Below are 14,288 nucleotides of genomic sequence, written 5' to 3' on the forward strand. Positions count from 1 at the left end.
TCCGTAACACTGCAAGGACGAAACATCTTTTAATATTTATGTGTCATATTAACCCATAGAGACCCAAACAGCCACTGGCAATCAAAACCATCTACTGACGTAAATGTTTAATATCTGATGACCCACTAATGCATGGGCCAGCAACCTTTGCAATTTAACCCTTTCATGCATAGTGGTCACTACAGTGGACAGTTATTCTACAGCTGTTCTCTTGTATATTCATGAGTTTTGTTGTTTTAGTTCCATATCAACCAACACAGTGGACAATTACATATCATCCCATACACTGCAATTCATACCATTACTGTAACTTTGCCCTTCTTGAGAAACATGATCTGGAGTGATATGTTTTCATGTAAATCAATTGTTATTTGTTAGACAAAAAGTTTTTTTGTTTTTTTTTGGCATATTATCTCCATGACATGAGTAATAACTAGCATTAGAATATGTTAAATGTGAGAAAACATCAGATTAGCAGCATTAAACTGTTTTTATTTCATTGTTTTCATCTCATTTCTGATATTGGGTTTTAAACACGTTTCTTTACTTCAAAAATTAAATGCATTAAATGCAATTAAACATTTTTGTAACTCCAGGAGAAAAAAAATACTGGATCATCATTTTTTTTCATGCCTAAGGAGGAATAAAAACACTAAAAAAAATCTTGACTAGCATTCTCATAATTTATGCATGAAAGGGTTAAAGAGCCATTTTAGGACAGAAAAAGAAAACTGTCTGGAGCCAAAGGATTCCCTTATACCTTTCCTCACATTGGTGCAAAATGCAGTTTATCATCTTTTCATGGTCATCAGATTTGACCCATTTGGACCTTCAGAGGCTACGCAGTTACCGTAGACACACCGTCATCTTCTACAACATCAATTCACCAGTAAAACCCATGAATTATGTTCAGTTAATGATACATTTTACTGAAAAAGTCACTTTTTCTTCAGTTTTCTCTGTTTCTGATATAATAACCCTCAACTTTTAACGTGAACTTTTATGAAAATCTACTAAAACATAAGGGATGATATTATAATAAATGGTGATAAATCGCTTAAGCCAGGGGTGCTCAGTCCTGGTCCTCGAGAGCTACTATCCTGCATGTATTAGATGTTTCCCTCTTCCAACACACCTGACGGTCGTTATCAGGCTTCTGCAGAGCTTGATGATAGGCTTATCATTTGAATCAGGTGTGTTGAAAGAGGGAAACATCTAAAGCATGCAGGATAGTAGATCTCAAGGACCAGGATTGGGCACCCCTGGCTTAAGCCTTTATAGGGCACTCATTGAAATACTCTGAAATTCAAAATTTCAATCTTAGTGTGTTATTAGACATCGTCATCTACCTCCTCTTGCCATAAAACATCTAAGCAGCACTTTCTAAAAAGTAAAAATATGCAATAAAACAACTGTTACAAGGTTATAAACTAGGGGTGTCAAACTTATTTTAGTTGAGGGGCCACATTCAACCCAATTTGATCTGAAGTGGGCCAGACCAGTAAAATAATAACAGTGGAAAAAGTAAAATTATATTCTAATCAGGTTTACATCTACAAAATCTGAATAACATGAACATCTTGACTTGTCTTAAGAAAAACAAGTGCAATTTTAACAATATTATGCCTCGGTTTATCAGTTTATCATTTACACGTGTGTTACAATCGCACAAAACATTTAGTAACAGGCAGAATATTGGTAAAATGGCATTTACTTTTCTTAAGACAATTCCGTTTATTCATATTTGTTCACATTTTTTGTAAAAGTATAGTTTGGTAATGTAAACATTTTCATGTAATTTTACTTTTTTTACACCAAAAAACAAAGAGAAAATTTGGGGTTGTCATTATTTATAGGTTATTATGATAATATTTTACTGGTTCTGAGCCACTTGAAATCTAATTGGACTGTATGTGTCTGTATTTGGAACCTGAATTAAAATGATTTTGACACCACTGATTCTTAATATCTAAAGTGTAATTTTTGCATTTCGCCAAGTCATCCCGCGGGCCAGATTGGACCCTTTGGAGGGCCGGATTTGGCTCCCGGGCCGCATGTTTGACACCTGTGTTATAAACGGACAAAAATCCCTCATATTCACTATTTACAGCTTCAAAATGTCCATAAAACCTCTCTGAATCATTGTATAGTGTTTCTAAAAACCAACATGCTTCTGGACCCCACTGAGGCACAGGATTTTGTTCCATATTTAATGTTTGAGGAAATTACCAAAAATAGTCACTTGCCCGATAAAGGGTTCAGAAAGGATACGTATAGAGAATAAATTCATTTTGGAAGTGACGTGAAAGTAACACTGGGTCTTTATGGGTTAAAAGGGCAACTGAGGAACCCTGGAACATCACACCACAGCTGTTAAAGAAACAAGAAGTGCTGTTTGGACTTCAGCAAGAGTCAGGAGATGAATATGCAATGCACCTTCTGGATGATAAATATGTCAAAGGCTGATTAGAAGTATCAGTAGTACAACATTTCAGTGGAATGATGATTAATAGGCTCTTTGGAAAATGTCACTGAAAATAAAAAATTCATATGGCAGTCTGCCTTGTCAAGTTAATAATTGATCCAAAACCTTTCCAGGAACACGAAGATCTCCGTTATATGCGAAGATGTGAAATCTTTGGACTATGAATTTATACTAGAGACGTTTAACAGCGAACGGGGAGAGAAAATATATGGGATCGTACGTCTCTGGAAACCTCTGATATGTATAGTTTTAACATTTGAGATCGGAGATTAAAGCAAATATGTTACGAATTAATATTACTTAGTATGTTTTAGACCGTGAAAGCACTGTCGGGGCTGGTTGAAGCACTAAACATTTGTTTTTCTTTTGTCTTTAACACTCAAAGACCTGTACAGCCATCGGCGACCAAAACCACCTACTGACCTTAATGCAATAATCAATGCATGTAAATAAATTCAGCTAAAATGGACTTTCTCAGCTTTTTATCGTCATCAAATATGACCCATTTGGACGTTCAGAGGGACTGTAGTGAATGTGGAAACACAGTCATCTCCTACAACATTAATTCACCAGTAAAACTCATGTTTTTTGAAAAAACGACAGTTGTTATAGATGCTTGTTTTTATGGTCGGTTAATGATATTTTATTTAAAAAGTCACTTTTGACATCTACATGAGCAGTAAATTAAATCTAGACAAATATTTCACTGAATAATGCAAAAGGCAGAGGATAATGGTGATAAATCACTTAGGAAAGGTTAAATGTAGAGGGAAATTCACACTGACACTGAAAAAATGTTTTATCGTTTTACTCAGTTCTACTCATATTTTGATATTAAATAAACAGGGCTGCACCATTATAACAATATTTAATTATTCTGCCTCTAGATTTTTACAATATGGTTTCGCTGTTTGGTACGTTCTTATGATAAAGAACATTTTAATATAGATAATGGAGATGAGTTTTTCCCCCTTTTTTTCTTTTTCTTTTAATTGTTCAATCAGGGGGCAGACAAATACAAGAAATGTTTTCTTCTTGCTGATCCTTTCCAGTCATGGAGGTGTTGATTTGTAACTGAAGTATGCATTTACGCATAAATTCTGTTGTTCACTTTCATGAAAGGAACAAATAAACTAAACTAAACTAAACTAATAATAATCAACCGGTTTAGTCCACTTTCACTTAGGACAAAAGTCACCATTTAAGCTGGAAAGAACTTATTTGATATTTATTGGAATAATTTTTCATATCAATTGAGATGACACTCCCCACCCTTTTCTTAATCATGATAAAACTTTTAGTCTGCCTCATTCTGCAAAAATCTAAAAAAAAAAAAAAAGACCCCAAATATATTTATTGATATTAAATAAATCAAAATCTATTCTGATCTCTACCTAAAGAGCTTTTACTTCTTAAACCTAAAAAGTTACAGGACTTTAAATGCAAACTCCAGTCCTGGCACGTAAAACACTTAAGAATCGATATACTTCACAATGCATCAACATCAATATCAACTGTTGATATGAAATGTCTTATTGTTAAAAAAATAAAAAATAAAAAAAAAAAAAAATATATATATATATATATATATATATATATATATATTAAATGTGGTAGAAACAAACTAATGAATTATGGTAGATGATTTTTGGCTGATTTTACTGTAATGGCAGACTGTTTATTTGCCTTCTCCACTCCAATCATTGACTGTGAAGGAGAATAAAAGCTCAAAAAACAAAAATCCACTTAAATATTTGACACTTAATTTGATCTTCAGGTCCTGTGTTCAACAGTTATCCGGTTTGCTTGACCTCTAGTTTTTGATATGCAGAGGTATAGGGTATATTTTTGATTGAATTGCAGAAGTTTTAACTACCTTCCTCCTATTTCAAGTACCTTTACCATTGATATATTTTAACAGTTGATGAGTGGAAATCAGCGGGAAAAACATACCAGACCACAACGTCCATCTGCAGCTACTCCTGTAGTCCAAATCAAAAGACTAATTAAATATAAATGTAACAAGTGGTGCCAAGCACAACAAATCCCGCCACTCGCACATATTATAAGTAAATGGGAAGGTTTTTAAAAATCCATAAAAAATTTTAACTTTGACCTACTGTTCCCAAAATGTAATGAGATCCATTCTGGGTCACTGGCAATTTATAAAGTCAACTTGGTGTGATTACAACCAACATTTTTGCTGCTACAGACATGTAAAATTTTGCCCTTTTCTAAGTAAATGGGGAAAAAAAATTAAGAAATTCATAGAAAATTGAAACTTTGACCTACTTTTCCCAAAATGTAATTAGATCTATATATGTGCCAAGTTTGAAGTAAACTGAAACAAAATTAACGTTTATATAGACATGTGAAATCTCACCCATTATAAGTAAATGGTAGAAAAAAAAAAGTTAAAAAATTCATAAAATATTTAAGCTTTGACCAATCTATAAAGTCATTGGTATGAATTCAACCAACAGTTTTGCTGCTACAGACATTTGAAATTTCGCCCATTGTAAGTAAATGGGGGAAAAAAAGAGTTTAAAAATTCGTAAAATACACTAACTTTGACCTACTTTTCCCAAAATATAGTGAGATCTATTCTGGGTCACTGACCATCTATAAACCAAATTTGGTATGAATTAACCCTACAGTTTTGCTGCTACAGACATTTGAAATTTTGCCCATTATAAGTAAATGGGGAAAAAAAAAGATTTTAAAAATTCATAAAAAATTTAAACTTTGACCTCCTTTTCCCAAGATGTAATGAGATCTAGTCTGGGTCACTGGCAATCTGTAAACAAATAAATGTACATGACACCGTTTCAAGCTGTTTAACAGAGTAGTAAAAGTGTGTTGATCTCTGATTGGAACTTACAGCTGTCAATCACATATTTAACCCTCCTATTTGCCTGAAAACACCTGGGATTAGAGAAAATTGAAGTGTAACTGGATTGATTTTAATGAGGAGGTCTTTGTGTCCTCTCAGACCACTTGAATTACAATTTTCTGAAAGGTAATTATGGGATTTTTGCCTAAAGACAGCAGCTTTAAGATACTTGTTTAATGTTATGTTGAAATACCTCATGCTCTTTTAACAAATATCCTCTTTACTCCAAAGCAGACCAAAGGAGTTTCATGCACCTGATGAACTGAGGGCTGAATTCACTGAACTTCAGAGCTGGGGAGTCTGTAATGAACTCTACTCCAGCGTGTACTGCACACTGGAGAGCAAGAACCCATCAATTAAAAATTATAGCCTAAAATATCGCTTTGAAAGAAACATTTCCTTTTCCTCCTGCTGCTTTTCGCTTTCCAACTGGATGAAACATTAGCCCAAACCTCGAAACAATACAAAGTGGAGGAAGCTGGACATATTAAATTATAAGCGCTTTTTATTATGTTATTAACCGCAAAACTTCCAGAGATGTGGAATTATAGTGGTCGAAGTTAATGGTTGTTGATGTGACAGATAACCACGCAGCTACTCCATTAACTAATACAAGGGAAAGTCGTAATGGAAAATATCTTCTGGTAATGAATTTAATAAATCTGAGTAACCTGCCATGGATGGAAAGCTGCATTTCTAATTAGACTTCACATGAGAAATGGATCAGGCTGTAAAAGCTGCAAAATGGTCTCTTAGAGGGTTTAGACAATGACGGAGGCTGTGAGAGGAGCTATCTTTGTTTTGTTAAGGTTAAAATAGCTTTGGGCTCTTATGATGCTGCTGTGACGCTGTACTGATGCCATTTGCTCTTTGAATGACTCTTTTCAGAAGCACCTGTTTGTCAGTGTCTGTTATCTACATAATTCTGCTTTCTATGTATGAATGATTTTTCAAGACAAAACAGAATTATTATTATTATTTTTTTTTTTTTTTTAATTTTGTCATATAAAGATTTCCTGCTTTTCTGTCTTAAAGTTAATTAGGCACTTTTTGGGAGTGATAGTTTCTAAAAATAAAAATGTAAACTTCAGGGTAAAGTAAGGAAGTTATGAGACTTTGACAGACAATTAATCAAGAGAGCAGAGTCAGAAAGTTAATCAATAATTAATTAAATCTTTACCTATGGTGGAATTTACATATAATTATAAAGGGTTGAAGTAAATTATACGTTTTTGATAATGTCACTGTGATTGATGTATTAAGAGGTATTTAACTATAGCATCTGAAACAGTTTTACTAAAAAAAAAAAAGCAAACAAAACCCCCCAGAAATTAATAGAATTCTATAAGTTTAATGTGATAGCAGAATTATACAGCTCCTACCCAGCGACAGATGAAATATTAAGATCCTTTATTTAAGTAAAACCACCCATACAGCATTGCAAATTTAATGTTAAGTAAATAAAAGTACATAAGTGTTAGCAGCAAAATTCAATTTACTTTTAAACTCTTTCACTATTTTCAGTAGTGACTTCTAATTGAAGTAATCTTTACATTTAACTTTTCCTAAGTGATTGATTACCACTTATTATTTTAGCCTTTAATGTGTGTAGTGTTTTTTTACTGGCTCTGTAGATGTTTATACAAGCTCAGAATAAATTCTGAAGTCAGAACAGAAAAATTAGGCCAAAGTGACTTCTTCAGCAAAATACATCATTAACTGAACATAAAAATAGGTTTCTCTACTGTCATTTGTCAAACTATAAGGGCTTTATTGCTGAATCAATGTTTCCTTGTTCACTACAGTCTCTGAACATCCAAATGACTCATACCTGATGATGAAAAGGTGAAAAACTGCATTCTACATGAATCATTTCAATGTATTTATAAGATTAGTTGTCCAAAAGTTATTAATCATTTCAAGTCAGTAGATACTTTTTATTGTTGGTGGCCATTTATGTCTTTAAGGTTGAAAGCACTGAAGCAAAAGTGCTGATTTCATCCATGTGATTGATATATTTTTAAGTTCTATGTTTTCAGTTTGAGAACTTTTGGCTGAAATTGCAGATGATTTGAACAATTATGGTAACGGAAAAGTATGTACGAATTTTTGAGGGAAAATCATTATTTGGCAGAGTTGAGATCTGGAAATGTAAGATGACGCCAAAAATGTTGAAAAAAAATCCCCCAAAAACAACCACTTTAATATTTAACAAAGTGTTGTACTTCTAAAACTTGCTATGTTATGCATTCAAAAACAGATGAGTAAAAAGTAGATTTCCTTTTGAAATGCGATGAAGAGGAAGTAAAAAAAAAAAAACAACAAAAAACAACTGCATAATAGAAATAGTGGCAGCTCAAATATACAAATGTCCGATAAACGTCAAATTTCAATCCAAGTTACTGTACTAGGGTTCCTACAGGTTAAATTTAAGACTTTTTAAGACCTGTTTAAGACTACTTAGAACAGAATTTAAGGTTTAGTTCACAGCTTCTTTCATGACCATACTGGCAAAAAATGTGCTATTTGTGTTTGCCTTGATTCCCACCGTTCTGAGTCATTTCTCACCGGGGGCCACAACATTAGCGATAATTGGGTTCTAATTTCAATATAAACTCTTGAAACAGGTGGAACTGAGTAGACTAACGTTACTTTCTTTGCAGTTTGGACATTTCCCAGACACATTTAAAGACAATACAGTGAACAAGTTTATGGCAACTTAACTTAAGACCTACTATATCAAATTTAATACCTTTTAGCGACTTTTTTTAAGGTATTCAATGCAGATTTGGAAATTCAAGACTTTTAAAACTTCTTATGACCCCATGAGAACCCTGTGCACGCAAAAGTTGTTGCCAATGGCAACATGGTCTGGTTGACAAATTGCAATGAAGGCATTAAATATTTAACACTACAAGTGATTTACAAGTGACATCTTCTAACCTGTAATTCGTCCACAGAGCCAAAGTGTCTTTTTTTCAGCTTTTCCGTCAGCGTCTGTTTCCACTTGCAGACGGTGACTAGTGAAGGCCATTTGACTGGACTTAGATTAAGCCCCATACTCAGACTCCCAAAGTCTGGGGCCCAGCTCTTCAGGACTTCCATAGAGAATCTCTTCTTCAAAGTCCCAAGGCCCTCGGAGCGTGGAGGAGACAGGAGGTTGGGGACACTTCCCCCACGGAGGGTATAACTCAGGGATGAGTCGTTTGTGAGGCTGTCCCATCGTCGCTTTGCCATGAAGGTCATCCTGTCAGTGGTTTTGCACGTTCACTTTTTTGCGCCTTCACTGAAGCAGCTGAACAAGCATTTACCAACAGCCTGGCATCTTGTTTAATTTAGTAAACTCATCCCAGTCAATTGAAGAACAAGTTCCCACCATACCTTCGTGAGCAAAATAATCCAGGGATCAGCTGAACCTCTAGATACCAGCTTACACTGTTTTCCAAATCAGCTTTTCATCCATGAGAAGGCATTTGGGTGCATTTAGAGGCTCTGAGACCGGACACGTCAGCCTTCTGTTTTGGTGCCCCGCTTCACACTGCAAACTTTACTTTAGAACAATGGCTGTTAGCGGTGCTGTCGAGGACAGATGGGTGATATCGCTCTAGGGGGGTGTAAGCCAGGGGAAACACTTGCAACACATACTCAATATATCTGATTGGGTGAGAGCTGCAGTGGTTGGGCCACAGACGTGGATCCGATTGGATTAGGCAGAGAAGAGTGCTGGGTGCTGGAGCCCACTGATATAAATCACATGGAGGCATAATTAATGCCGGAGGGAAGTGAGCTCTGTCAGGAAGCCAAAACTAGATTAGAGACAGATCAATGGAGCACGTCAGGAAAAGAGGTGGAGCGTCAGTAGACCATGCCACAAACAAACATCTACCCGTCTAAACACTAACACACCATAATGAGTGAAAAACCAAATGGATACAACATTGTCAGTGCAGTGGGAGGTAAATCAAATACAATGGCCAACACTGGCTTGAGGCTAATTGAAAATTCTCAGAATAGTGCAGCTCTAACCTTTTGTCTCGCTCTTTTGTGATTGGAACAATCAGAGTGAAGAGGTGCAACTGGGAGAGGGAGAGAGAGAGAGATGAGCACCTTCATCTACACGTCTTCTCCCTTTTCTTCCTTCTCTCACTTTCCGTTGTCTGTCTCTTTTATTCCTTCGCCAGTGACCTCTTCCATCTCAGCCCCCCCAAACTATCTCCTACACACCGGCCTCTCATGCGTCTTCTTCATTTTCTCGCTGCCTGTCTTTCCGGTGGCCCAGGCTTCAGGCCGATGTGTGGATGTCGGAACAACTCTCGCCTTGGGCCTGCGCTGCCTGGAAGCTACAGCGCTCACCGCTTCAGTGCTGGATGACTGCGGGATTAGACTCGCCTGGTGTGACACCGATAACAACTCGCAGGTACATATAAAACAAGGTAGAGGGTAAGGAGAATATAAAAGACATTTTCATCCCGCTGCAGATACATCGACGGGCTTACAAAACACAACACCTCCCCCCCAACTACAGTGAAACACCGCTTCTATGTCAGTCGGCTTTTCAGATTCTTGACACTGGCTCTCTTAAAACCCACTGCGCTATCACGCTACTGGAGTGCACATCCATTATGGAGAGGAGCAGGTTCCCACACAGCAAATGGCTGCTTTGCCATCGGGACACCATTAGAGTAACAACAAACATAAGAGAATAAAGGAAAGGTAGAGGGGGAGTAAAAAAGAGACTGGTAACAAAGTCAGTTAATCCACGAGAAGAGCCTTGGGTTTGTCTTCAACACATCAAAACATGAGCGATTTTCAGAAGTTTATCTACCAGTATATGAAACTATCAGATTATATCCTAGATGACCTTTAACCCTTTCAGGCATGAATCATGAGAACCTTAGCTGAGATTTTTGTCCTGAGTGTTTTTATTCCTTTTTAGGTGTGAAAAAAACAATGTGATCGAAATTTGTTTTAATGAACCTATTTTTCATGGAGTTACAAAAATATCCACTCAGCTGGACACCATGTGTTTAATTTTTAAAGCAAAGAAACATGTATTTAAAACCCATCATCAGAAAGGGAATTAAAATGTGAACACTATGAAATAAAAACATTTTTAATGCTGTTAATATGATGTTTTCTCATATTTTTTCATACTCTAATACTAGTTATTACTCACTTCATGGAGATAATAAGCAAAAAAAAAAGTTAAAAAAAAAAACGTTAATTACTGTCTTATAACAATTAGCAATTGATTTACACTCAAACATGTAACTGCAGATCAGGTTGATCAAGAACAGCAAAGTTACAGTAATGGTATAAATGTCAATGTATAGGATGGTGTATAAGCGTCCACTGTGTTGGCTAATATGGAACTAAAACAACAAAATCCATGAATATACAAGAGAACAGCTGTAGAATAGCTGTCCACTGGAGTGAACACTATGCATGAAAGGATCAATGAGAAATATTAACAGCACAGCCATATAGAACCATCAAAACATCAATGCTCCACTAACATTTCTTTAAAATGGCCTGACTCCCAGTGCAATTCAAGTATTTTACAGAGTGTTGCATCACAACTTTGCTGTAGAATTAATGTTAGTAGTGACTCTAGTGGGTTTGTCAGATGCAGAAGTGTTTGGTTCGTCCACTTTAAGCTGCAGGAGTTTGTGGCACATGCTTTTCTGATTAAATAAAGTCTATACAACTCAAACAAGTTCAGGTCAGACTGAGCAGTACACTGGAAAAAATCTAAATCTTGCCAAGTGTATTTTTCTCATTTCTATTCAAAATATCTCATCACACTTAAAATAAGACATGATCACCTAAAGAGTAACTTTTCAGTGAGATATAAGAACTTATTTTTAGACAATAGACCTCGAAAACCTCATTTCAAGTAATCTTACCAAGATAATTTTCACTTGTTCCATTGGCAGATTTTTTTGCTTGAATTAAGCAAAATGATCTTGAAAAAAACAAACAAAATAAAACATAAATACCCCATCTGGGCAAAATAAATTATAAGAAACATAATAAGACTATGCAGGGACAGATTAATCGAGGTAATTAATAAAACACTATCTAAAATACAGACATTAAAAATTATTTTAACAATAAAATAATGATCTGTAATATTTTAACTGCACAAATGCAGAAATATATTAGCCCTTTCTTTATTATCCCTGAAGGTTAAATTCAGTCTCTGCATTTTACCCATTCTAGTAAACACATCACCTAGCATTAGCATTAGCAAAAAGCATTAGCACACAGCACACATTAGGAGCAGTGAGCTGCCATTTAAGGTGTTCAGGGACCAACTCCAGATCTTCACAAGCACCGTGGTCGACAGGATAATTAACCAATATGTACTTTTTTTTTTTTTTTTACAAGAGAGGAAACCAGATGAAACCTGTTTGGTGCAGAAAGAGCAGACAAACCCAACACAGAAAGGCTTTGGTCTGAATCCAAAACCTAACCATTAAACAACCGTGTTGCCCAGGTCTTTCTAGCCTGAATAGTACATTTTAAAACTGATCATCTTTTTCCAGAACACCTAAAATATAAAGTAACTTAAAAAACTAGCGCGTTGACCCGTGGGGAACTACGGATTCTAGATGTGGTAGTTTTCATGCTGTGGAGAGCTGACTTTTGGGATGTTTAGTCTATAGTTATAGTTAGTCTATACTTGGTAAATTCCACTGGCATTTTCAGTTGAATAACCTCTCAGCTGGCATGTCTGTTTCTGCACATGAAATTTGACACCATGGCAACGTGGTCCTATTGTTTATCTGTTGCTAGGTAACCCACTTCAGTTCTATAATTCTATGATTCTGGGCATAGCAATGTGACTGTAAGGCTGTTGTATTCCAAAATTACTATCTCCCAAAATATTGCTCCTATCAACCTGCTGTTTTTGCTAGTCTCTTCCTTGACCAAAAACACATAAGTATGCCAAACCGCAGCAGTCAACTCTTTCCGGATTTTGTGTGATGCCTTAGACACACACACACACACACACAAGCAGAGTCCACTTCCCTTTTATAATATAAATAATAATGGAAAAGTAGGAGTATTTTGTGTCCACCTATTATTTGTGATTTGTTGTCAGTTCCGTCCACTGTCAAATGGAAGCAACAGCAAAGATAACGACCGCAACATATTGAATTTTCATATGGATCCATTTTGACCAGGGGCCACAATTGGAGCTCAGCTGCTGGACACAAAGCTAACAAAGCCCGGGGCCAAAGGCGCTGCAGCAAACAGACGTCACTCAGGTGATGTCACTCAAACATGAGCCCGAGTCCATTCAACGCAAGGGCCTTCTCAGATCAAACCCAGCATGTCACGGCGGTTATTAGACCTAACTGCAAGCGTCTCCCATTTACAGTATGTTCACAGATTGTAGTTTAGCGCAAGGCTGAGGCTTTTTCTATCACAATGTGTTTACACAAAGGGCCTTTTTCGGTGCAAAACCTGCAGATAGAATGCAAGCTCAAAGAATAAGCACAGAGTAGAAGTGTTCACCTACAGCAGATCTCTGGTGTCTTTAACTCCCCCCTGCGCTAATGATGTAACATATGCTGCCTCCGAGTGTTAATCATAAATTATGACTTGTGATTTCTGAAGTCTTCACTCTGAACTTGTGGGGTTTAAGTTGAATAAATCTAACATTTTCATACCTGCAGCATTATACATAACCTCCGCCGAATACATTGTTGGGTTGTTTATTTGGGTTCCGTGTATAATTATGATCTCTCCGACAGCAGACAGTGATTCAGCAGCTGTGTGGGTCGCTATGATCCTGGTTAAGTCCTTTGAAATAAAGCAGAGTTTGCTGTGGCCAGCTGTAGAGATGGATTAATTTGGGGTGTTTGGAGAGCAAGCTAGCGTTTGAAGTGGAGAGCCGGGTAGCCATAAATGTCTCTGACTAGCTGACAAGAGTTAAAGAGAAGCACACAATATGACAATGAGTTACATGCAGCTCTCTACAGATTGGACTCCTTTATAGGAACAGAAAGAACCAATAAGCAAGTAGTTCCAATGCTGTTTTTCCCCCCAAACACTGACGCACATAGTCATGATACAATGCAGAGTCAATTTAGCATATAAACAGCTAAAATTACCACATGGAAAAGGTCTATTTTTTCTACATTTTGACTCACATACAAATTCATTTTAGTTTATTTTCTCCTTTTATCCAGGGGCTGCTGCCTCTTACTGCCAACTTCCTTTGTGTTTTGTGACAATACTTTTTGGTGTTTTATTGCCAGATGCTTCTACTTTTTAAGGACTAGGTGGCTGACTAATGCTGTTTAAATGGTGTATTTTAATGTCATTTTAACGTGATGTATTTTAATGTTGTATTATTTTAATTGCCCTATTTATGTCTTATGCCACCCTTACTTGTATTGTAAAGTACTTTGTGATTTCACCTGTGAAAAGTGCTGTAGAAATAAAGTTTGCATACTAATTTGCCAGCTTTTGGAGAGCATTGTAGCCCTATTATTATAGACCAGTGTTTTTCAACCTTGGGGTCGGGACCCCACGTGGGGTTGCCTGGAATTCAAATGAGGTTGCCTGAAATTTCTAGTAATTGATAAAAAAAAATAAATAAAAAATGTAATAAAAAATATATGGTGAGTTGAGAGAAACAATCCCAATACATAAAAGATATGACAAACTGTGAAGCTGAAACTGAAGCACTGTGGTACTGTTTATCTTTCAAATGTTCCTTGTGGTCGGTTTCAGATGCTGCAGCTCTTTCATAATTCATAGTTTGAGTTCTTGTTTGTTCAGTATTAATTGTCAGCCTTGTAAATCCAAGCTGGACTGACTGTACATATCCTGACAAAGGAAAATAAAACTTTGTGCAGTAATCTACACCTGGCTTTTCTGCCTCCATCCATAATA

The 14,288-nt window shown here is 36.2% G+C and overlaps 1 protein-coding gene across 18 annotated transcripts in view; it reads right to left on the reverse strand.

Annotated features, from left to right (window-relative positions):
- dlg2 (discs, large homolog 2 (Drosophila)) overlaps positions 1 to 14,288 on the reverse strand; it is a 417,220-nt gene that overhangs the window by 126,484 nt on the left and 276,448 nt on the right. Inside the window, exon 1 of one of the 18 annotated variants that reach the window (XM_030154932.1) lies at positions 8,322 to 8,903. The exons of the other annotated variants lie outside the window; for them this stretch is intronic. Within the exon in view, the coding sequence (XP_030010792.1) occupies positions 8,322 to 8,624 (303 nt within the window). The 5' untranslated portion in view covers positions 8,625 to 8,903. Of the gene's footprint in view, positions 1 to 8,321; positions 8,904 to 14,288 lie in introns of those variants that run through there. 18 annotated transcript variants of the gene reach the window in all.

Source organism: Sphaeramia orbicularis, chromosome 14, assembly GCF_902148855.1.
Source record: "Sphaeramia orbicularis chromosome 14, fSphaOr1.1, whole genome shotgun sequence".
NCBI lineage: Eukaryota > Metazoa > Chordata > Actinopteri > Kurtiformes > Apogonidae > Sphaeramia > Sphaeramia orbicularis.